At 38.1% G+C, this 23,595-nt stretch overlaps 2 protein-coding genes across 2 annotated transcripts in view; one reads left to right on the top strand and one right to left on the bottom strand.

The window, feature by feature from the left end:
• Positions 1 to 7,658, top strand: part of Arhgef26 (Rho guanine nucleotide exchange factor 26) — a 119,920-nt gene extending 112,262 nt beyond the window's left edge. The window contains exons 12-14 of the mRNA XM_010636892.1: positions 4,154 to 4,221; positions 5,856 to 5,960; positions 6,683 to 7,658. Of these exons, the coding sequence (XP_010635194.1) occupies positions 4,154 to 4,221; positions 5,856 to 5,960; positions 6,683 to 6,825 (316 nt within the window). The 3' untranslated portion in view covers positions 6,826 to 7,658. The remainder of the gene's footprint in view (positions 1 to 4,153; positions 4,222 to 5,855; positions 5,961 to 6,682) is intronic.
• Positions 7,659 to 14,948: 7,290 nt separating this feature from the next.
• The window catches only part of Dhx36 (DEAH-box helicase 36), a 42,069-nt gene continuing 33,422 nt past the window's right edge, over positions 14,949 to 23,595 (bottom strand). Inside the window, exons 18-25 of the mRNA XM_010636894.2 lie at positions 23,400 to 23,573; positions 23,134 to 23,220; positions 22,247 to 22,330; positions 19,959 to 20,058; positions 19,777 to 19,867; positions 17,358 to 17,478; positions 16,044 to 16,196; positions 14,949 to 15,600 (exon numbers count right to left, since the gene is read on the bottom strand). Of these exons, the coding sequence (XP_010635196.1) occupies positions 15,415 to 15,600; positions 16,044 to 16,196; positions 17,358 to 17,478; positions 19,777 to 19,867; positions 19,959 to 20,058; positions 22,247 to 22,330; positions 23,134 to 23,220; positions 23,400 to 23,573 (996 nt within the window). The 3' untranslated portion in view covers positions 14,949 to 15,414. The remainder of the gene's footprint in view (positions 15,601 to 16,043; positions 16,197 to 17,357; positions 17,479 to 19,776; positions 19,868 to 19,958; positions 20,059 to 22,246; positions 22,331 to 23,133; positions 23,221 to 23,399; positions 23,574 to 23,595) is intronic.

The following is a 23,595-nucleotide window of genomic DNA, read 5'->3' as shown; positions in this document are numbered from 1 at the left end:
ACCAGTAGCTGAACGAATGCCGTTGGATGAAGGCTAAAGAGCAGCTAAGGTTTCTTCCTTTGAGACATCGGGAGCAACCTGCCAGTGGCGAAATCTGACCATCAGTCCTGGCTGTTTCCTCAAACCCGCTCCCCGCTTTCTCAGTACGAGTTTGTCTTTTCCGGCAGAGGCCTGGTATCCAGTGAGAAGTTGACTGTCTGTGTCTTTGAACTCTGTGCAATGAAATGTACACCTGCCGTGCTCGTCCACCCCGTTAGAGGAGAGGCAGGCTGATGTACTAGTGCACCGCACTCCTGCTTCGCACGGAGAACTGGAGAGGGACCGCAGCCACAGACAGTGAAGAACTTCTCAGCCAAGTCTTTCTTCTCCGCCTGAGTCCATGCAGAACACACTGTCTCAGAATGCTGTAGGCTATATTGGGGTTTGTGTGTGTTTTGTTCTCTGCCTTGCTCCCTGAAGAGCAGGGAACCCCATTTTATTCCCTTTCCAACTCCAGACTATTTTTCAATGCTGATTGAAAAAAGGAACGAGTTGAGCCTTGGAAGTTGGTGTGTGGCACACAGTGATTTATATTAGTGCAGCATTTCTTATCTTGCCACTTTGGGAAAAGGGAAAAGTCATAGCGGAGTGTAAGGTAGGTTCCAAATTCATCTTTATTGTCTCAAAATGTCCCTGGACAAGATAGATGTCAGTGAATGGTGGACTTGGTATCTAAATTCAACAATGGGGGCGCCCCTGCCCTGGTTTTTCTTGTTATTTGAATTCTGTCTTGTTGTGAGTGAGTCTCCCTGCTTTAGAATGCTTTCTGCTTCATGGTGGGAGGGAGCTACTTGGCAGGGCTCGTACAAGCCCCAGGGGAAGTCGTGAGGTTCCCTGGTTTCTAAGAAGGGGTTGGACTGGCTCAACTGAAGCAGTTTCAAGAAGCGGCTCCTTTCAGCAAGGGCAACAAGGAGCGTCTTGTTCTGTCCTCTGGAGTCCTTGCAAGGGGCTGCTGTGTCTGAGGGATGCCATTAGCATCCAGGCAGCATGCCACGAGAATGAGAGATCTCATCTGGATTGCTACAAATTGCAGCAGGGTGAAACTAGCCACTCCCACCAGAGTCAGGCTTTGCTTGTAAAGTCATGTGTGCACGATCTGGCTCCACATTGCTCCAGAGGGCTCTGGGAAGGCTGTATAAAGATGCACTGGTAATCCTAGGATGAGCCTAACTGCCTCCAGGTCAGCACATAGCAACAAATGGATTATGTCGATTCCTCTTTGTGAGCAACTCCTCTGTCCGTGAAGTGTTATTTCATCTTCAATTGTCTTTGTATTTTGGAAATTCCAGATGAGCCTGAGTATAACATAGATCTTATCCCAACAAAAAGGCACCAGAGACTAAAGTTTTTGCCAGGGGGATTGTTTTAAAGGGAGTTGTACTTTACTCGTGTGTTATAAAATCACTGCAAAGCACTTGGCCTGGTACTGGGGGGAGACAGTTTTTAAAAGCAAGACAGTGTCATCGGTTTCTGTATTAAACTGTGCCTATCACTGCTTGACACACCAGCTTAACAAGGCCCAGCCTTGTCTTATTTTTTAAGTAGGTTTGTTTCGGCATACCAGTTCTACCCTTGTTGCCTTTCCTCTTTATTTTATAGGCACCTACTAGGATACACTACCTCCTTGTTCCCACACTGCCTGGGAATAGGTGTTTACTTCTCCAAATCTGCTTTTAAAAAAAGGAGAACAAATAGCAATATTTTCTTCCCAAGTTTGTTGTAAAGATCAGATGAGATGATGCTTGTAAACTACTAAATACCATACCCAGCACATAGGGGCTCCATACTATACTTTAGAACAGAGCCTAATTCCTGCCCTGCTACAGTTTGTGACCCGGTAGGAGAAGCAGGCAATTGAAAGCACAGACAGCGTTCAGCGTGTGATAAGTGCTACCACTCATTTGTTAGCAGATGTTTACTAAGACCTGTGTTCATTGTTAGTGCTCAGGAGTTAACGAAGTGAATCAAACAGATGAGGTGCCTGGATTCATAACGCTTACCACTGACCAGCTGTGAGAGAGATACACAGAGGGGTTCCTTGGGGCCAGGACTGTATGACTGGGATGAGGACGAAAGTGTAGGTGTACGTATCACTGGTAGCCACCTGGAGGAAGTGAGGCTTGTGTTTTCAATACTCAGTGGATATACTGAGTAAAAGAAGCCAAATATGAAAGCATGTGTGCTATAGCATTCCATTTTCTGAGGTACAGTGCAGGCTAGCTTCGTCTGTGGTGATGGGACTCTGAACAGCAGTTACCCTTTGGTAGTAGTTGGTTTTTGACTGGCAGCATGTACATTTGGGTATATGTCAGTCAGGAGGGACAGAACTACATACACTTGTAAGCGCACTTTATTTTGTTATATTGTCTCAACAACAACAAAAAGTCTTTAAATGGCAGTAATGAGTGGGCATAACTGGGAAACTGGTATTAAGAGCAAGTGAGCCATGATGGAGTGACAGGAACAAGGAACTTCATTTTTTTGAATGTGGCAGTGTGGGAAATTGTTTTAAGTTTTCATCTTTATTAGTACTTGTTTGCAATGCATAATGATTTGCAGTACATCTATTGTGTGGAGTTGCTACCTGTATGTGACACATCTTAATTTTTATTTCCCTTCCCCTCAGTCTCTCTGTCCATCTCTTATCATCTATATCCATTTCCTGTTGTCTGTCTTTTGTTTTGCTCTTTATTTATACTTTGAGTTTCTCATATAAGGGAAACCACGCCATAATTAAACTTGTGGGTTTGATTTCAGGGTACATCCATTTTCCTACAGATTACTTAAATTTATGCCAGCTATTAGAAGAAGGAAAAGTTTCAAATACTGGGCATAAATGTGTCCCTTCTTCAAAGGGAAGGGTAGTGAGGTGGAAATTGGCCTGGATTGAAGTCACTTACCTCAGACTTCTGTCTGGTCTTCCCATTATCTCTCCAAACAGCTTTTGGGGGGATTTCGGGAAATAATGGATGTCTGACAAGTGTGGGTTTAATGGATGTTTCTGAAGTGATTTTAGTGTGTGAATGTGCTTGAGTGTGCAAATTAATTATAATTCTAATACTGTATTGGTTCTTCAAAATATGAAATGAGATTATTATATTATGAAGCAGCGCTTGCTTATTCGAAACTTTGGATCCTTTAATCAATTTTTTTTTCACTGTAATTAGAGCTTACTGTTTTATTACAAAGTCTTGGAGGTTTTTCTCCTTATATTTTGTATAGGAACTGTACCTATTATACCATTTTAAAGTATGTAAGGGTTAGGGATGCAGCTTAGTGGTAGAGTTTTTGCCTAGCATGAGCAAGGCCCTGGATGTGACCCTCTGCACCAGACACACAAAAAAGCATTTGAGAACAGTTTAAATATAGTCAAAGAATACCAATTTCAAAATTAGTTGTATAACAGGTGAGGCAACTGTAAACATATATAATTCATCACCTTTTGCAAAGTGGTCTGAGTATATGGGGAGGAGAAAGAGTGAAGAATGATTGCTCGACCAGATTTTTTTTGGAATGAAATTTACTGGGCCAGGGGTTTAGGTCAGTGGTTCTGCTGTTTGCCTCTCAAGTGCAAGGTCCAAAGTTCGATCCCCGATAATAAAAATAAAATGAAAAAAATTTTTTTTTTAAGTTAAACACATGAAGCCAAGTGTGGTGGCGCACGTGTGTAATCCCAGCAGTTGGGAGGCTGAGGCAGAGGGATCACTCCAAGGGCAGACTGGGCTACAAAGTGAGTTCAAGGCCAGCCTGAGACAGAGACAGAATAAACATCAGATTATGAGTGTGCTCTGTAGCTGTTGTGATTGTAATGTTAGTATCATCAGCACTTTATTAAATGTCAAAACTGTCATATGAGAAATCTCATCACCCAATAACTAGCCAAATTTATTTTGAATCTTTTGACATGATGAATAGTTCTCTGCCTATTTTCTGCCTATTCTCAGGCTATTGTTTTCAAATTATTCTTATGCTTGTTTTGAGTACAGTTCTGTACTTGATCTGGGATCTCTCCCCGGTTTTTTTGGAAACAAGTTTGCACTGGGTGTCCAGGACATAATCTGTTCCATATCTAAACACCTTGACTCTTTGAACTGACTCTGACCTCTGTGTTTAGGAGTGAGCGAGCCCGCTGGATAACTGCCCTGGGACACAGCAGTGGGAAGCAGCCTCCAGACCGAACCTGTAAGTTCCCTGGACGTAGAGGGGCTCTGCCCCCTGCTGGACATGGAGTAGTGATGGAAGACACCACCACAGTCCTTGCTTCCTAAATTTCCAAGGTCTCCTTCCTTGGAAGCCTTACTGCAGAACTGCTGATCCCTGCTTTGGAAGTCAGGGGTCTGAATTCAAGTCCAACGTGCAGTTCTTCTTTGCTATGTAAACAGGGCAAATTGTTGCTTACCCTTCTTGATGCTGTTTAATCATCTGAAAGTCAGGTACATCATTATATATAACGTAGGATTATGGTGAGGATTAAAATAAATTACATTAATAAAAGCCTTGCTTTCACTATAGAGTTCTTAAATTTTTAGCTATTATCAGTGGGCGGCAGCTGTTGCTGCAAATTTAAACCTTCTTTCCATCTATAGTCTGAAAATTTTCAATTTAAAGAAAATTACTTACTTATTCCTTTGACCTTTAAGTGGTTTTCTTTTTTCTGCCAGAGAACTAGGGAGTGTGGCAGTAAATGTTGGTGTCTGTGTGTGTTTATCGTCTCCTTAACTTTAATATTGTACTCCTAGTGAGTCTAGTTGGAAAATCAACCCAAAGGGTTGGAGCAGCAAAACTAGTTATCTTGGAGCACTCAAAAATCATAGCCCTTGGGCTGGGGATTTAGATCAGTGGTGCCGCCAGCTGCTTTGCAAATACAAGGTCTTGAGTTCGATCCCCAGACCCCCCCCCCAAAAAAAAAATCATAGCTCTTGAAGTCAAAGCCAAAGATATTGGCATGAAATAAAATTTTATATTAAAAAATAAAGAAGTCGTGTTAGTATGAAGTCACTGAAGTTGCTTTATGTAACATCTCAGCATTTTGGAGGGGAGTCTAAAATGCCTTGCAAGCTTTCAGTGGGCACACATGTTATTACTGAACTCCGGCAGGCATGCACTGCGGCTGGTGAGGAGAGAGGCACACTCGGGATGAGAGCTGGATATTACTGATTTATCACTTGCACAGCCCGACATATCACCCCCCCCCAAAAAAAAATCATAGCTCTTGAAGTCAAAGCCAAAGATATTGGCATGAAATAAAATTTTATATTAAAAAATAAAGAAGTCGTGTTAGTATGAAGTCACTGAAGTTGCTTTATGTAACATCTCAGCATTTTGGAGGGGAGTCTAAAATGCCTTGCAAGCTTTCAGTGGGCACACATGTTATTACTGAACTCCGGCAGGCATGCACTGCGGCTGGTGAGGAGAGAGGCACACTCGGGATGAGAGCTGGATATTACTGATTTATCACTTGCACAGCCCGACATATCATCTACTCTTTCTTGCCTCAGTTTCCCCAGCGCAGAATAGCTGCCTTCCGCAGCAGTGCGGGACGACTAACGACTGTTGATCTAATCTGTCATTCAGGGTATTCATGCTCCGTGAAAGACCTTTTGAATCTGAGCTTCTAAAATTCTAAAGCTTGTAGCCAAACGAGAGAATTCCTAAAAAAAGATCTTCCTCACAGAAAGCTACTTTAATCTGTCAGTGCCAGCTCCAAACTGCACAGAAGCTGAGACAATGCACACTGCTGCTTTGTACCTCTTCTCTTCCTCCTCCGTTCCTTTTTCCTTCCACTGGAAGCTCAGCGTGTCTCGTTGCCTCCACAGCACTGACCCAGGTGGAAATCGTTAGGTCATTCACAGCCAAGCAACCAGATGAGCTGTCCCTGCAGGTGGCAGATGTGGTGCTCATTTATCAGCGTGTTGGAGATGGTGAGTAGATGTGTTCTTTCCAGGGACTTGTGGCTGGCGAGAACCATAGTCCCAAGAAGTCTTCTTTTGTCATTGATGCTCATATTCCGTATCCTGACGGTTTGATCTCGCACGTCCTGTTCTCTCAACGCTAAGACTAGGTTTACTTCTTCTGCATTCTTATTTCTTTTCCTCTTTCCCAAGATTTTATTTCCCAAAGCAGAGGCTTTTCAGAGCCCTACAGATGATTTACAGAGGTGTTTTAAGGAATGTGGTAAATTTGAAAACTTTTACCCTCACTGCCTTTTTTCTTTTTGTACGTTCCTTCAGTTTCCTGTTTTTCACACATTTCTTCATTTACCTACACTTTTCCTTTTGAGTGGTGATTCAGTCACATGGTATTTTTTGAAAGGAACCAAGAGAAGTGTTCTTTCCTTCTCGTTTCTCCATTGATCTCATCCTCAACTCCAAAAGTTCTTTCTCACTTTCGAAAGGAGTTGTTTTTTTTTTCCCCTGCTGCCCTTACCAAAACAACCTCCTTCCCCAGTTCGACACAAATTCACACACGCTCTCAGCCTCCTTACTTCTGAGCTTTCTCCCCTCCCTTGTGTCATCCACCATCTGTCACCCAGCCTGCATAGAGATGCTGCCTCGAGCTGAACTCCCCTCCTCCTTGGAGCCTGGTGCGGAAACATCCCTCCAGATGAACTTCTTTTTGAGACAGACTCTGTTCTTCTTTGCAGGCTGGTACGAGGGGCAACGACTTCGAGATGGAGAAAAGGGCTGGTTCCCTATGGAGTGTGCCAAGGAGATAACATGTCAAGCTACAATCGACAAGAACGTGGAGAGAATGGGCCGTCTGCTGGGACTGGAGACCAATGTGTAACCTCCGAGACAGCATTTTGTTACTGCGAGATTTGCACGACAGAGTAGTGGGCTGGTTGTACTGTTAACTTCATCCGCGCTTATTTAATTAAAAGAAATAAAAAACATTTGCCTTTAAGCTTGCCAAGATGTACTGCTCTCCGAAGAACAGCTAACTAGTTCACAAAACTCAGTTCTTCCGTGATCTCTTGGTGAACCTCCTTGGGTCCACCAAGCTGCTCACTTCAGGGATCAGGCAGTCTCAGCACCTCCTACTTTCGCTGCATTTTGACATAAAATATATATATTGCTGTATTGGTTTTCTCAGTCCTCATTTTACTAAGAACATTACAGTTCCCCCTTAAACATCTGTGTGGTTTTCCAAGTGTTAGCAAAATTTTGTCTTTAAGGAATGCCTAGTTTTGTAAATAATTTTTCTTTTGTTTTAACATCTGATTCTAATGCTATGTTAATTTCAGAAGGAAATGATGAGAGTTCAGAAGTGAGCAGTCATGTTTTCCTAAATCTCTTCCCAGGAAAGAGACATCGACACTTGAATTTTTGCTCCCATTTTCCTCATTAAATGGAAAATAAGGAGTCTTTCCTTTAAGGATTTTTTTTTTAAATCCATCTCATTCAATATTGGTTTTTGATAAATGTAGCCTAATACATCTAAGCTACTTTAACATAGAATTTAACGTAGAATCTCTTCACATATGAAGAAAATGCTGAACATAGGATAGGGTCCTGACTGTTTTTTTTTTTTTAGTATTCCCAAGTGAGCTGAGAAGCTGAGAAAATACTGACATGAGCTGCTTTGCCTCCCCTGCCATTAAGTTTATTGGTCCATTTAAAGCAAACAGTACAATTCCATTCATCATTGCGACCTTGTACCTTTACATGATAGTCTTGGTTCTTATTTTTTTCCCCATATCCCTGCCCTCCCTTCACCCCCTCCCCCCTTCCCTATTTACACAGACTTTGTTTCCATTTTTTCCTTTTTTCACATTGTTTTCTTTTCCCTTATTTCCTTCCCCCCTCCCTTCCCCCCTTCCTCTTTAGCCATGCCTTGCCTTTAATAATGCAGGATTATTACTGTTCCTTGCTCTTTTTCAAATAGGAAATTAGGTGGAACACACTTTAACCATTTCAAAGAAAGGGAAAATGAAACCTTAGACATTATCAAGAAGCCAACATAATACCTACTTGAAATATTTTTACCTTAATGCGGATCTGTTGTATCATACTTCAAGTGCTTGCTTGCCAGATTGGGAGACTCTTAACTACAGAACTTCATTTCTTCCACTAGTGCAGGTTGCGACAACGGTTGTTTCAATTGTAGGTCTCATAAAGAGTGGGGATTTGGAAGACTGGGAGAGGATAAATGATTTTTACTGTATGTTCCTTCTCTGTACTCAACAGTGGAATAAAATCTGGCAACACATACAGTATTGGAGAACTCTGATTGTCCCAACCAATACCTGTCAACCAGTTGCCCAAACTGTAAGGTTCCAGAGCCCTGTGCTCAGATAAGAGTGCTTGGATCGCACGTCCTGCATCCGTCTACCTCGGCAGTAGACTTCTCACTCTTGTACTGCTGTCTTCTACCTGTACATACATTCACTTGCTAAAGACATCCCAGGCCCTGAGTCTTTTGAGGCCTGAGAAAGGATGTGAATGAAGCAATAGCAATGGGCTACAGCAGGAGACCTCTACTTGTATGTAAAACAGGAAGTCTGTCTCTTCTTTAATAATGTCACGAATTTTCTAGAGAAGTGGCTAAGAAATTGTAATTTAATACAATGTTTTGTTTACGAAGGAAGATAAGTTAGTTGCTTGCAAGGCAATCATCTTGTATTATTTTTGCTAATAATTAGTTGAAGGTAAAAAAGTGTGAATCCTGTAAATTAATTTATAAGAGCAAGTATTTAACAGTTTTGGAAGTATGTGCATTTTATAAATCAAAGCCTCAATTAGCAAGCAGAGTAATAGTTATTAGATAAAATATTGCTGTATAGTAGTTAACACTATTCACAATATTTTGCTTCAACTTACAATTGTTTTTAACATGACAGTACTTTTCAAAGCTAGTTCACTTTGAACACTGTCTCTGAATTTACAGTGATTTCATTCATGGAAAACAAAAATGCCATCTTTGTTCCAATAAATTGAGTTGCTTATACACTTTAAAAATTTGGTGAGTTTATAAAGAATTGTATATATTTCTCTTTTTGTAGTGGTGTGAATTAATTACTCATAATGTTAAGATTAAGGTTTTCTGGATGTTTTGCAAAATCAGAATTGTTCTTAAAAGATACCTATAGTTAACATTTCAGGTTCTTTTTTTTTTCAATACTGGGAATTGAACTTGGGGCCTTTGTATGGAGCTGTATCCTCAGCACCTGTTGTTTTTGTGGCAGGCTCTTTCTAAGTTGTCCGGTCTGGTCTTAAATTTATGATCCTCCTGCCTCAGCCTCCCAGAGTGCTGGGAATACAGGCATGCACTACCACATCTGAGTCAGGGGACTGATCTTTTCTCTGCATATATGCTGGCCTTGGCTGCCCTAGAAGATGGCATTTCTCTCCTTCTGTTTTGTCTTCATGTGAAATAAATCTAACTGGAACATTTCAAAATATTGGCCATGCTGTTTCTTCTATAGTTAGTTAAAAACAGTACGATAAACAGCTTAGTGCTCAGACCCTTTACTATTGTTGTCCCCTGGAGCATATCTTAATATTCACTTTGCCACCCAGTTGTAAAGTTTTGTCACCTCGTGAATCTTGGTGGGAGGCAAAGAATGAATCCTGTATTAGTTTTCTGTGGTCATACAACAAATTGCTAGAAACTTCATTGCCTCAAGACAACCCTCATTTAGTATCCCATAGTTCTCTAGACCAGCCCAGGGTAGTATGGGCTATCTTAGAGTCTCACGAGGCTGTAATCAATGTGTTGTCTAGTTTCTCAGCAAAGCTTGATGTCTTTCTTCAAATTTATTACTGCAGGGCCAGGGGTTTAGCTCAGCGGTTCAGTGGCCTGCCTTGCAAGCACAAGGACCCGAGTTCAATCCCCAGTACCAAAAAAAAAACAATTTATTACTGCTACTGTCATAATTCACCTCCTTGTAATTGTAGAATTGAGATCCCTGTGTCCTCGCTGGCTGTCAGCTAGGGCCTGCCCACAGTGGCCATTCCTGAAAGCATATTTAAGTCTCCTCATACCTGAGATCTCTGTCTCCCTCTTTATGCTCTTTGAGGGAGAAAATTGCTTTTAAATAACCATATAATTGTGTTAGACACATGGGGTAAATTTTGTAATGATTAATCCAAAATTAACTGCTTGGGGATCGTAAGTATATCTGCAAAATTCTTTGACCATACAACTTAAAATAATCCAAGATGTGACACCAAGGATGGAGATGGGGCCGTCTTAGCATCGCGCCTACAACACCCTCTGTAACATCTTAAGACTGGGCATGTGGTTTTCTCACTTCCCGTGCAGCTAAGACAGCCATGTGAGAGCAAACACGGGTCAGACACACTATTCTTTGGATACACGAGGCATCTTGGCTGAATTTTTACTCGTTAGCAAGGGAAGAGGAGAGATGGATAATGCCAATCCTTCAAAGGATCTGGCTACATCGCTCTCTGCCCTATCTCCCATCCACACTTGCTCCATTTCCTCTGGGCTTTGAGAAGCAGCCCAAGAGGGCAGGGCACTTGGTGGAATTGCAGTGCTAAATAATGTAGGTCATAGTTTTATGTCTGCCGCAGTAATCTTTGTTGTAGACTGAGCCTCAAAGGGCTTACTCTGGAGTGAGAGTACATGCTGGCCTTGGATGAAAGACTTAAAGCTTTGCTTTTTGGGATTCTAGCATGGTTAAATCTTGGCAGAAGGAAACAAAACCTCTGGAAGAAACTCGCCTCATTTCAATTCTCAATTATTTCTAAAAGCAAATTATGAACAACTGGTCAGCAAACACTCTGACATGCCATCGTGATTCAGGAGCAGCACAGGGACTCAATAAAACCATCAGATGCTGACGTGTAAAACTAATTACAATTGTAATATTAGAGAGAAAGCCACACTTCAAATTTAGTGCAGAACTAGCAACTACAAAAAAAGTAACAAGAACAACATCCAGAATGGAACTAAGTTTGAAATTAGATTAGCCAGAGTTAGATACTGGGGAAATGGAAGACAGGAACAAAACAAAACCTCGCAGGGAACTGTAGGGAATGACAAGGAATCATGCAGTGCAGGGACTTAATCGGGGGTCCTTCGGGAGAGTGGAGCACGGGCTGTGGGTTATGCCTGTACAACCCTGCCCTAACCAGTCCCGGGATGCACTTGATCGCAGGGAGAAGGCTCGTAGGTGAAGTGGATCCCTCCATCCGAGGACAACTGCAGAGGCTGCTGGATAAAGCCAGTTTGGTGGTCTTGGCACATGATGGAGTGAATCCTTCAGTCTTGAGGGGAGATGAAGGCAGACTTATTGCAACTTTCATAACGTAACTTTGTCAATACTAGATGAAATAGTCTTTAAGATGAAAGGTATGCTAGGGATAAACAGACTGCATGATTAGTGAAGTTTAAATCAAGATATAATAATTCTACATATATATTTTTTCTCAATAATGGCCTTGAAATACATGGAGCAAAAATTAGCTGAAATCCAAAATCATTGTGGAAAATACTTAAACATATCTCTATTTTATAAAAGTACAAAAGAATCAGTAAAGTGTAGATTTTAATGGCAATAGTTTATATTATACTAAGACTAGGCATATGTAGGAACTTCAACAATTTCAGCTTTTTCATTCAAGTATGTAAAACAGATTTGACTATTTCCTGCACCATAACATTTCAAGACCATTTAAAGGACAAGTTATTCAGAGTAAAGTACTCTGATTTCAATGCAATTAGAGGTCAACAAATAAAAATTTAAAATACCTATTTATTTGGGAACTTGAACTTAAATATAAAATGCAAAATTATAAGATCCCTAGAAGATGACATAAGCAAAAATTTGTTTCAGCAATGTAGATAAAACATCAAACATATAGTTTAACAAAACTACCAAAAAACAACTAAAAATAGCAAGTCCTGGCAGATATGAAACACGGACCCCTCAAAGGTTAAGAATGCAAAGATGATACAGCACTTCTGTGAAGTTTGGCAGTTTCTTATACACACTTACACTGATAAAGCAATACATTTTAAGAATTTACCCAAGTGAGAACATAACCACACAAAGACGTGTATGCATGTGTTCATAGCAACTTTATTTGAAACAGCCAACTAACTGAAAATAAGTCAAATATCTATCAACTGAACAAATCAATGTAAAAACATAATGAAATATTAAATAGTAGAAAAGAAATGACTAGTGTATGCAAAGAGTTAGCACAAAAGCTTTATCTTAAGTGAAAGATGCTCGACACAAAAAACTACATATGATTCCACGTATTGGAGATTCTAGAAAAGGGAAAATTAGTGGCAAAAAGCAGATCAACAGTCGTCGAGGGATGAAAGTGGAGAAGGGGAATTACCCACAAAGGCAAACAAAAGTTTTGGGTATATGAATGGAAAAAGACACATCAAACAAAAAAAAGCATGGTGTGGTAGTATTAATTACATAACTGTAGCTGACAAAATTCATTGAATTATACATTTGAATTGGTTAACTTCATTTTATATATATATATATATATATACCTTAAATCTTAAAAAAGCAGAAATATCTAAAAATGTAACTAACAATGATAACACGATTTTACTTTGTCGAATTTCCAAAATATTATTCAATGAAGGATGTATTGTTTCAAAGTCATTTAAAAATAATTCACATTATAAATACATGATTATACAATATGATCAGTTATATATATATATATAAACCCAGAGTTGAGAAAGGAAAGAAATTTGCCACCATTTACTCTGGGTTGGAGGGTAGTAAAATAAAATTCCTTTAAAGATTTTCTACAATTAGTAACATTTGGAGTGGACTTTTTAAAAAGGCAGCAAAAATAGAGAATAACTTGCAATTAAAGAGAATAAATTTATCTTGAGCTTTTGCCCAAATGCATTAGGTAGGCACTATATGTACTTATTCTGTTTTTAATTATTTGCTTTTTCCCACATAAATGTGTCACAGAATAATTTTTTCAAGTTATTCTCAATCATGTTCAGAATGGCAAGACAAATGTTTTCTTCTTAATTGTATGTTTTATTCTTTAAAAAGGATAAAGTTTTTAGACTTGGAGTGTATTTTCCATTTAGCAATTCCTGCTTTATAAACAACAGAAACAAGTAACACCTTCAATTAAATGTTTCATTTTGATCAGCAGAAGAGCATATAGAAATTATCTAATCTGTGTATACCTCATTTAGTAAGTCTTCAGGCACACTTCTCCCATTCATATGAACCCATTGCAAACACAAAACCAAGCAATCTTTTTTTTATCTTCTAAAGAATCTTTAAATTCTTTCGTCCAAGGAAGAATCTTCCATTTAGGCCAAAATGACTATGAATTTAAACTGGATAATAAAAAGCAAGGAAATAAAAAAAAAAAAAGCACAAACCTAAATACTGTTTCAGAGCAAGAGGATCTGATGGTCATCTTCACTTCAGGGGCAAAATTAATAGGCTACAATGATGTGACACACCTCAGTACAGTAATTCTGTGAAGATTAGTTTTAGGAGACCAGCAAGAAAACAGGCAGGACAAATACACTTAAGACCCTGGTCAACAATGACAAGTGACACATTCCTGAAACCAGTGAAGTTAACAGATCACCATTATCAATGCATCCCAATCATTGTATGATGCTCTAATTTCTTTGATTTCCCCACATTTATTGGAAGGCAAATAAAATTTGCATTTCTTAGGGTATGGCGGGATGCAGCCTATCCAGTAGTACTTTCACACTTTTAGACATTAACGAACCACAGTTATATATGTAACTTAGTGGTAGAAAGAGGCGTGAGCAACTACTTGATGGATAGTATGTTTTAGGTTGTATTACCTCTGCTACAATAAAAATACCCTTTGAAAGTGGCTTAAACAATGGACATATTAAAATTAAGCCGTATGTATGGCAGTTGTACAGTTGGTTAATTCTGCAGTTCTCCAGCATTATCAAAACTCTGCACAGTTCCATCTTTCCACTGAGCCATGCTCGTGCTATGGTCCTATGTTCTCTTGTGACCGTACTGGTTACAGAAATTCCAAGTTCCAGCTTCAGACATTTGGACAATGTCCAAAGAGAGCAGTTCCCTTTTTGGTACCTGGGATCGAACTCAGGACCTTGTGCTTGCGAGGCAGGCGGCAGAACCACTGAGCGAAATCCCCGGCCCCTCCTCCTTTTCCTAGTACTAAGAAAGTCCTTCTCAGACATCCCCTTGCAGATTGCTTCTCAGTCAGTTGTCACTGGCAAGGAGATTCATTCATATGTTAACTCCTACTTTTCTAAAGGAACAAAGCCCACATAATTGGCTCCTAACAGCGGGGTTTCCCCGCAAGACTGAGGATCCAATGTCCCTGGACACAAGGGTGTGCGGAGGTGGGTGGGGTACATGAGACAAGGAAGCAAGAAGGAAGAGACAGTTTGTCTGTTGGAAAGCAATCAAGTGTTTGTCACTTGGCGGGGTTGAAAGCGCAGCAGATGTCACACTACCGCTGGCTCAGGGCTTAACAAAAATAATATAATGATTCTACATTTTTCAAAAATTCAGGAGTAAGAAGATTCAGTGAGATTCAGGACCAGGCATTAGTCTATCTATTTTATATGTATTAACATTTAATCCCCCAACTTTTAATCTGTATTTTATTTATTGATTCCAGGAATTGAACTCGGGTCCTTGTGCTTGCAAAGCAAGCAGCAGAAACCACTGAGTTAAATCCCTGGCACTTTATATGTATTTTAGATAAGAGAAAAAGAAGAGAGAAGCCAAGTGACTTGCCCAAGACATCACTGACTGAGTGGAACCTCGGAGCTCAGGTAGCCAGACTCCGACTCATGGTCTCAGCTGCTTTGTGTGGCTCAGGGCAATGAGAAGGGGTGTGCACGTATTTAAATGGTAAAATACCAATGAAGAAGTGAAGGTTAGAAATCAAGCCATGAAATCATCAGAAATTTACACACTGTACATTTTATTAAATAATTGGGCTTTATTACAATTTAATTCTGGTTTAAGTTTCTTAAAAAAAAAATAGTTGCCTCATAATTCTTAACCTGATACTGTTTTTTGGCTAACCATTCTGTTTTTACTGATTTTATACTTAATGATCTTGAGGAGAAAATAAACTTTGTGTAACAGAACAAAGGAACTTTTCAATAGTACAATACTCAAAACATGTAACCAATACAAAGTACGGACATGAGCACAAGAGAGGATGCGATCAGAGGACATAGTGCTTTTCATAGTACATTTATAATAGCTACCGATAACACTGGTAGGTCATGCACATTACATCTTTACTGCCTACTAAAGGTTTCTACCTTACATTTGAAAATTAATCATGTCTCAGGGTTTGGCATTTAGCCAAAACTTCAACTATGACAAAAATGGCTGACAAATTGGTTTTTTGGACCACCGCAGAAGAGCTGTCAGCTGCAATATCCACCCTGGAATCGTGGTGGAAAGTTCCTGGGAGTTGCCTTTTCCTGTGTTTTGATCAAGTCTATAATAGCTGACAGTACTGCACAGTCTCTGGATTTAGTTTCTTTCCAGTCTACAGGCTGAGGACTTTCAATCTTCTCTTGAAGAAGGGTATCCAGTTCTTTCCTTAAGTCCTAAAGTTGGAAAAATTATATACAGTCAATAAAGGCTGATATAGTCTCAAACTATATAAAAGATCAAAGTGACTGCCTTTGGCTGGTACTCCACTGTAAAAATTCAAACTTTAATCACAACTATCATGGAGAATAGTTGGTCTGTTAATACCTAAAAAAATAATTTGGAAAAACTGAAAATCAATTTCTCAATACGGTTAACTCTGCTGAAATTAAGCAAGAAATGTCTTAATGTATCAAAGCCTTGTAGCAAAACCACAAGGCCATATGTATGCAACTTAAGAGAATTATGTAAGGCCAGGGATGCAGCTCAGTGGTGCCATGCCTGCCTGGCAAGAGCAAGGTGCTGAGTTTGATCCCTGGCACAGAAATAAAAAAGACAGAGAGAGGGAGGGAGGGAAGGAGAGAGAGAGAGAAAGAGAGAGAATTACGTAGTCAGTCACCTTGACAAGATGGGCAATTCTTTCTGGAGACTGAAATATAATCCATTCATCCACAGCAATAGTCTCCTGATCATTATCCTTCTGGATGGAAATATCACCTCCAAAGAACAACAGACAATATGGGGAAACTTCTGTGCAGTCGTACAAGTATATCTGTAATGAGAGTTAAAGTGTATCGTTGCACTCAGGAGTGCAAAAGGATCATCGCTATACTAACAACATTACCACAAGTGTTGATCTCACTATTAGCTTCCTTCTAAAAGACAGCAACATGTTCACGACAGGGCCATGAGTCGTATGACTCACTGCCGGGGGCTCCAAGTTGAATGCGTTAACACTTCTGCCTGTTTGAGTCACAGGCGACATGTGTGACTGTTCGTGCAGTCTGATGCGATGGTCCTGCCATTTGTCACTGATGGTTCAAGGCAGCAGGAATGAGTTTAACTCGCTAGTAAATTATGCAGATTAATTCTGAGTCGTTTAAACAAACCACTCTATTAGTTCAAGAACATATAACTTTTTATACTTTTATTTAACCTGAAATATATCACTATTCTTTTGAATAAGGTATTTTCTGTCAAAACACTACAATGAAATTAACTATACATTCAGTATATTAAAAATCATCTCATGTTCTAAAGAAAAAAAAAAAATCTCACTTAATATTCTGACCTACACTTATAAAAGGAATACTGATATACCAACAAAATTCTTTATACACTATAAACTGTAAAATGCCAGGATTTAGTGGGGGTACTACAGAAGACAGGGCCTCAGACTGAGCTACATCCCAGCCCTTTTCTTAATTTTAGGGTTCACTACTGTTCCTATGATGTCCAAGATAGGCTCAAACTTGCAACACTTCTGCCTCAGTCCCTCAGTATGCTGGGATTATAAATGTGCAGTACCACACATGGTTTAAAATGCCAGGTTTAGTTCTGTTTTCTTTTCTTGAGAAAGGGTCTCATTATGTAATCTAAACTGGCCTTAAAAATTCACTGTGTAGCTTAGGCTGACCTCAAACTCACAGCAATCCTCCTGTCTCAGCCTCTTGACTACTGGAATTACAAATGTCTACCACCATGCTTAGCTTTAAAATGCCAGTAATTCTTGTAAACAGGCTTTTAAAAGAAATCATGTAAACCTAATAAATGTTCTATTTTATGAAAATACAAAGATCTGTAATATAAATTAAAAGTATAGGTTATCTGCTTAAGGAAAAAGTTTTAATTTATATCAGAAAAAAACTACTATAGTTGAAAATACTCAATTACTGATACTTCATATCCAAAATAATTTCAAATGTTCACTTACACTACTTGTTCTCATCTTCAAGTGATAGATAAGCCAGTTGTAATGAAAGTCTGTTTGCTCCACATTAACGGATTTAGGATGAATAGAAACCAGGCCATCTGTTTTTGTGTGAACTTTCACCCTTAATAAAAGTTAAAATGCAGTTTGTTATAAGAAATTTTCTAAGGAATTAATTTTGTCTCTAGTGCTTCAAATCCTAATATATAAGACTTAGTAAAAAGCAAATTATAGAATCCAAAAGAAAACAAAAAGCCCCACAGATATAGTTTATTTAGTTTATTTTTGCAAAATATAAATTTAATAGTGTATATTTGAGGAAAGCAGAATTTTCTTAATGATACAGGGAAAAATGTCAGCTAAATGACCAAATACGAATACTCAATCCTTTAAGTAATCTCTTGCACATGTAATCACTCAACATATTGGAAAGCGACAGAATATTTCTTCCGTGTGTTAACAAATATTACATCACTGAAGAATGAATGAAATTAATACCTAAAATAATGAAGTGATTCAGAATAGAACCTAAACATTTTACTATGAAGATCACAGTATTAAAAAAAAGTCCTCAATTTATAAACTGAGAAATGATCAATTAAAAAATTTCATAGACTATGCACCCAAAAAAATTAAAAATTGAAAATTTTAAAAAGTGTTTTCGTTAAAACTGATTTAAAAGAATCTATTTTTAAAATCTGTTTTAGGAGCCTCACAAGTAAATCCTCCAATTTTAAGAGGAATATGTGGAATAAATAAATGTATTTTGACACAATTTAGTTCAATCTTTTAATTCTCAAGAGTGTTTTAAGGTATTTTTAAATAGTAATTTTCCGTATCAGAACCCACAAATTGTTAGTTGGTAAATTTCTTTGGAGGACCAGACACAGTATCTTGGGTTTTAGGAGCCCCACAATTTGTCACAATATCCAACCCTTCTAGAGCAGAAGGAAAGACAACACACACAGACAAACACAAAAATGAACAGGCAGAAATTACTTTTCAATAAAAATGTATAAAAAATCCTTTTAGCCTGCAGGCCAAAATTTGCTCACTGCTATACTACAGACCAAAACACCAACCCAACGAAAGCTACGTTTTTTATAAAGCCCTCTGAGGGTGGCAGAGGAAGATACTGAAGTGTTTTTATTTTGAAAAATCTCTGTTAAGTAACCTGTAAAGCTAGATAATATAAAAAGTACTTTGCAACTTAAAATATGGACAGTTTCAACACAATGATTAAAATCTGTTAACCCATAATCTTACACCTTACAATAAGGATTCTCACCGTAATGCTACTGACACTGATCTGGGTAATTCTTAGCCATAGGGAGCTGCTTGTACAATATGGGATGTCTAACAGCATGCCTCACCTCTCTCTATCTAGTACACGTTCATCACACTGCCCTGGTTATGACAACCATATAAATATTACTAAGAACTGTCCAATATTTTGGGGTGGAAGAGGGAGGTTGAAGTGAGGGATTGGTCACCTCTGTTGAAAACTACTGCTCTAGAACAAAGTATGCATGTTGGTCTATCTTTGCATACATTTACAATTATAGAAAATCAGTATTTTCATTTAAAATCAGCTCTAATATTTTATATTACTACACAATGACTGTTTTATATGTCCACCTATGGAAATGCCATAAATACAAATTATAAAAGCATAATTTCCCCATCACTAATAGATATATTCAACTGTTAAAAAATATTTGGAATTACTTTCCTAGGACATTATTTCTCAAAATGTGTGATTATCAATGAGCCACTATTTTAATAACAATACATAATTCTAATCTAAACTGCCTTCCAAAAAGGGTGGTAAAATTCACAAACCATTAGCCATTTGTGTACCCTTACTAGAATCAGCTCACTTACTAGGCAGAGATGTCTTTTCATCTCCAATCACAATTAAGGCTATTTGTATGAAAATCATGTCACATTCTATTTATTAAAACAGTCAAATTACAATTTTACTGAGAACGTGGTTAGAAAAATACCCACTTCATAATCACAGGGAGAGGGAGGAGAGGGAGGGGGCGGAAGGAAGGAGAGGAGGAGATCGAGACAGCACGTGCGGGCACAAGCATGAGTGCGAGTGAGACGGACGGCGGAATTCTGAAGCCAAACGTATTCTAATTTCTGTCCAGGGACTGGTGTATAACAGCTGGCTGGCTTTTCTAACATTCACACTTTCATTTTATGAACATTCTTTGTGAATGAGTGGTGAGACAGGTAACTCCAAGGATGTGTTGTGCAGGAGTGACGCCTATGTTAAATTATTTGATTTCTCCTAAAGGATCACGGGTAAGGCCCAAATGTACATAAGAACAACTTTAGAATAAAAGCCATGTTAGAGTAGAGGATTTCAAAAATTTAGAACTGCAAGTAGTTCATAATAATCTTCAATGCTTACATTTTTCTTTTTTTATTCAAATTTAGTCGGATTTTAGCAACTTTGGGATATAAACCAGCACAGATGACAGCTTTAATTATCTTCTCATTATCTGTTGGGAACGGTAGGGAAGAAAAAAAGAAGTAAAATAGCAAGACAATGGACAACAATGGCAGCTACTGACAATGTGTTTCCTGGTTTACCTGAATTTATATTAGCTTTTGGATCTTTAGGATTTCTACTGCTTACAAATCCAGCTCCAAGAAGATGCTCAGCAAACTGCCCTTTCATGTTATGCAGCATCTGTGGGAACAATGGTAACAGACAAAGTAGAAGACACAGGAGCCAAAGAGCACATACTCATGATAAGTTTAGTTGTAAGCTTTCCCTGCTTTATGAACATTTACAAAAATGTGATGTTTTAAAAAGGTGTCAGGAGACTACAAAAACCTGTTTTTGTCAATAAAATTTTATTAGGACACAGCCACACTCATTTATAGACATGTTGTCTATGGTCTCTTTTGTATTAGACAGATAAATGTTTAAGAATGAGACTACATGGTTTGTAAGTAAGCCTTGTGCAAGCCAGCCTTTCATTCAAACTATTTGCACAGTATAAGGAATAATCACCAGTACATAAAGACTATTTTATTTTGGGTACCAGGGATGGAACTTGGGTCCTTGCACTTGTGAGGCAGGCGATAGAATCACTGAGCTACATCCCCGGCCCTTAAGACTACTCTATTTTGAAAAGATTCACTAATGTAATTCTTTAAATGGCTCTTCACCTCTTATTTTAAAAAAGTACAAAAACATAAAATAACCAATACCCATATTTCTATTAGCAAGAATTAACCATTAACACATTGGCACATAGCTTTGTTTTTAAGCAAATTTATAATTTTAGTAAAACTGTTGCCTGGCTCAGTATACAGCTTTCAGGAAACAAAAAAGTATCGATGAAGTCTTCCCTCACCTCAATAACCTCCAGAAAGAATCACTATTCCTAGGTAATAAGACTGCAGGCGTTCATCATGTTTATCTACTAACACAATAAGAGATGTATCCTAACAATGAAATCAGTCTTAAATACTCTTAAGAATTGTTTTAAAAAAACTTGTTAATCAACTTTAGTTCAACTTAAGTTACACTAAAAAAAAAAAACAAAAAAACAGCGAATGGCTAGATGAATGTGTTTTTCACAATCACAACCAATATTTCTGAAATATATGCTAAGCTTTAGGAGATTACCAAACATAAAGTTGGTTAACTGTTAAGTATATGTAACTTTTATAAAGGTATAATTTGAGATTTCCCACCAAACTTTTCTGTAACTTCTAGGCCACCTCCCGATTTTTGTTGCCATTATATTGTTTACGTTCTATTCTGTATGTATACCTCTCACCACTATTATGTATTAGTCCTCTATTTACGTAATTTCAACTCCACACTATTGGGTGACTCAGCCATGCATTCTTCATTCCTGATATCTTCTATTTATTTTTTCCTTCTACCCGGGGGATACCAGGTATTGAACTCAGGACCTTATGATGCGAGGCAGGCACAGTGCCACTGACCTAAATCCCTGGCTCTATCCTCGCTTCTAATGTTTTTAATAGGCAGCATTTGATGAGTTTTATTTAAAGCTCAAAGGAACAGTATTTCTCGGATGCTTTGATCCTTATCCTTTTACTTGAATTAGTATCTTGACTCGACATGTTCTCAAATAACACTTGGATTTAGCCATCTTTACCTATTTCGGGTTCATTTCATTTTTTTCCATTTCAGGGAAACGATCTTGTATAATTCTATGAATAATGATCAATTATACAATTATATCTTTATGTAGAGATACCTATTATCATCATGGTCGATCAGCCCAGTGTAAACACTTTCACTGGGCTAGAGATGTAGCTCACTGGTGCCACACCTGCCTGGCAAGCCCAAGGTCCTGAGTTCAAACCCTGGTAACAAATAATAAATAAAATCAAAACTTTCTTATTCCTTTTACCTTTATCGCTTGCATTCATAAAATATGAATACCGTGAACCTTTTTTCTACAGCACTAATTCGCTTTTAAGGGTGTCCATTCTGTTGCTTGTGATTTTCTCCTGGACTTCAACTGGGTCTTCTTATTCAGTCTTTTGGCTTATTTTCTTATTCATTTACTTTTAACTGAAAGCATATTCTTATTAAGCTATTTCTTATCAAGAAATAGTTAAGGTGTCTGCTTTCAAACACGCGAAGGCCCATTCTCTTTTTCTTTACCTACAGTATCCTCCAAAGGATACATAAATGTGTTCTTCCAGTACGTCATGTCACTTTTCACTTTCCTAATTAACATTTTTGATTATGTGTAGTAAGAATCTTGATTCATATATAGAATATACACAGTGTGCATTTTAACTTTTTAATAAAGAGGACTGTACAAGATAAACACATGTACGCGCTGATGTAGCTTATGTAATTAATTTAAAACATCCAATGTTACCTGCAGTGTGTTTGAAGACAGAAAATACTCCCAGCAGTAGTCTTTCTCATATCTGAAACCCCGTCGTTTGGCTTCTTCCCATCCCTATGGGACAAATGAAAAAATCTATATTGTCCTTTATAGCAGATTACTTACTAGCTTTTGTTTTATTTCAGTAGTAGTTTAATCTTCAACATTCAAAAGTTCAGAGAATTTTGAAATTTATAAACTAAAAACACAAATTTCTCATGAGTCTGATCCTTAAAAGAAAATTACCTGAAAGTACTGGTGTTTTAGACACATGAGCACAGGTTATGTAGTAACTGTATATTTTATACAAAATGGCATTATACTGTACAAGAAGTATCAGTAAAAAGAACACACTGCTAAATTCAATGCTGTTTTACATTTTCAACTGGATAAATATATTTTTCTTAGTTGTAGAAAGAGGAAAATGGGGAAAAAGAAAACAGATTAAATAAACCCAAGAGCCAAAGGGGACACACAGTTCTCTACATGAGCAGTATGGAACAGAACCTCGGCCAGGGGTAGCGAATCTATGGCACACATGCCGCAGCGGGCTGTTAACTGTCACTGAGAGCTCTAAAGGTCGCCACCGTAGATCTAGGAGATCGTAAAGAGATATTCTAAAAACCAAATTATATTTAAATTTTATACAAACGAATAACAGCTACCTTGGATAAGCCTGGCTTTTAGAAGAAAATATCTTCCTCATCTGATTATATGCAAAATTATGATACTTGACCAAACTGCTAAATCTGAGCATAAGACAAATTGTTTATAATATAATTTTTTTAAAGGTTAAATATGTTCCTATTATATCCTGCTATCAGTTTTTCAACTGAATAATCTGTGAAAATCTAGAGCAATAAGTATTTTTTTAATACCTGAAATGCATTCACAACTGTCAGGTGATCACTTCTACTTTCCTTTGCTAATTCCTTTCTTCTTGCATCTGCAATCTTTTCTTTTCCCTAACAAACAAACAAACAAACAAACAAAGATAAAGGTAATTCAAACTTTGTTGACACTAATATAGAAATATTCTAACAAAAAGATAGTAAAATATACTGATAATTTTTTTTAAAGTATCTAAAGCAAGAACTCCTCTTAGTATCTAAACATGCTTAGCCTCCATGGTCCTATTTCTTACCAAGGGAATGACAAAAGGATCTTTGAAGCTGAGGCTAGCAGCAATTGTGAGGACTGGGTCTAAGCAACAGAAAAGAGCTCCAAAAAGAATCATTTTCCCAATATGTGGTTCAACTGGTAATCGTGCTAAGTGCACTCCAAGAGGTGTCAATTCTTCTTGTTTATCCAAGGCATTCTGTAAATAAAGATCATGTTTA

This window comes from Fukomys damarensis, unplaced genomic scaffold, assembly GCF_012274545.1.
Source record: "Fukomys damarensis isolate Sample0158 unplaced genomic scaffold, DMR_v1.0_HiC HiC_scaffold_37, whole genome shotgun sequence".
Classification (NCBI taxonomy): Eukaryota; Metazoa; Chordata; class Mammalia; order Rodentia; family Bathyergidae; genus Fukomys; species Fukomys damarensis.
The sequence above is the reverse complement of the archived record's forward strand: the minus strand, read 5'-3'. Positions and strand labels throughout refer to the sequence as shown.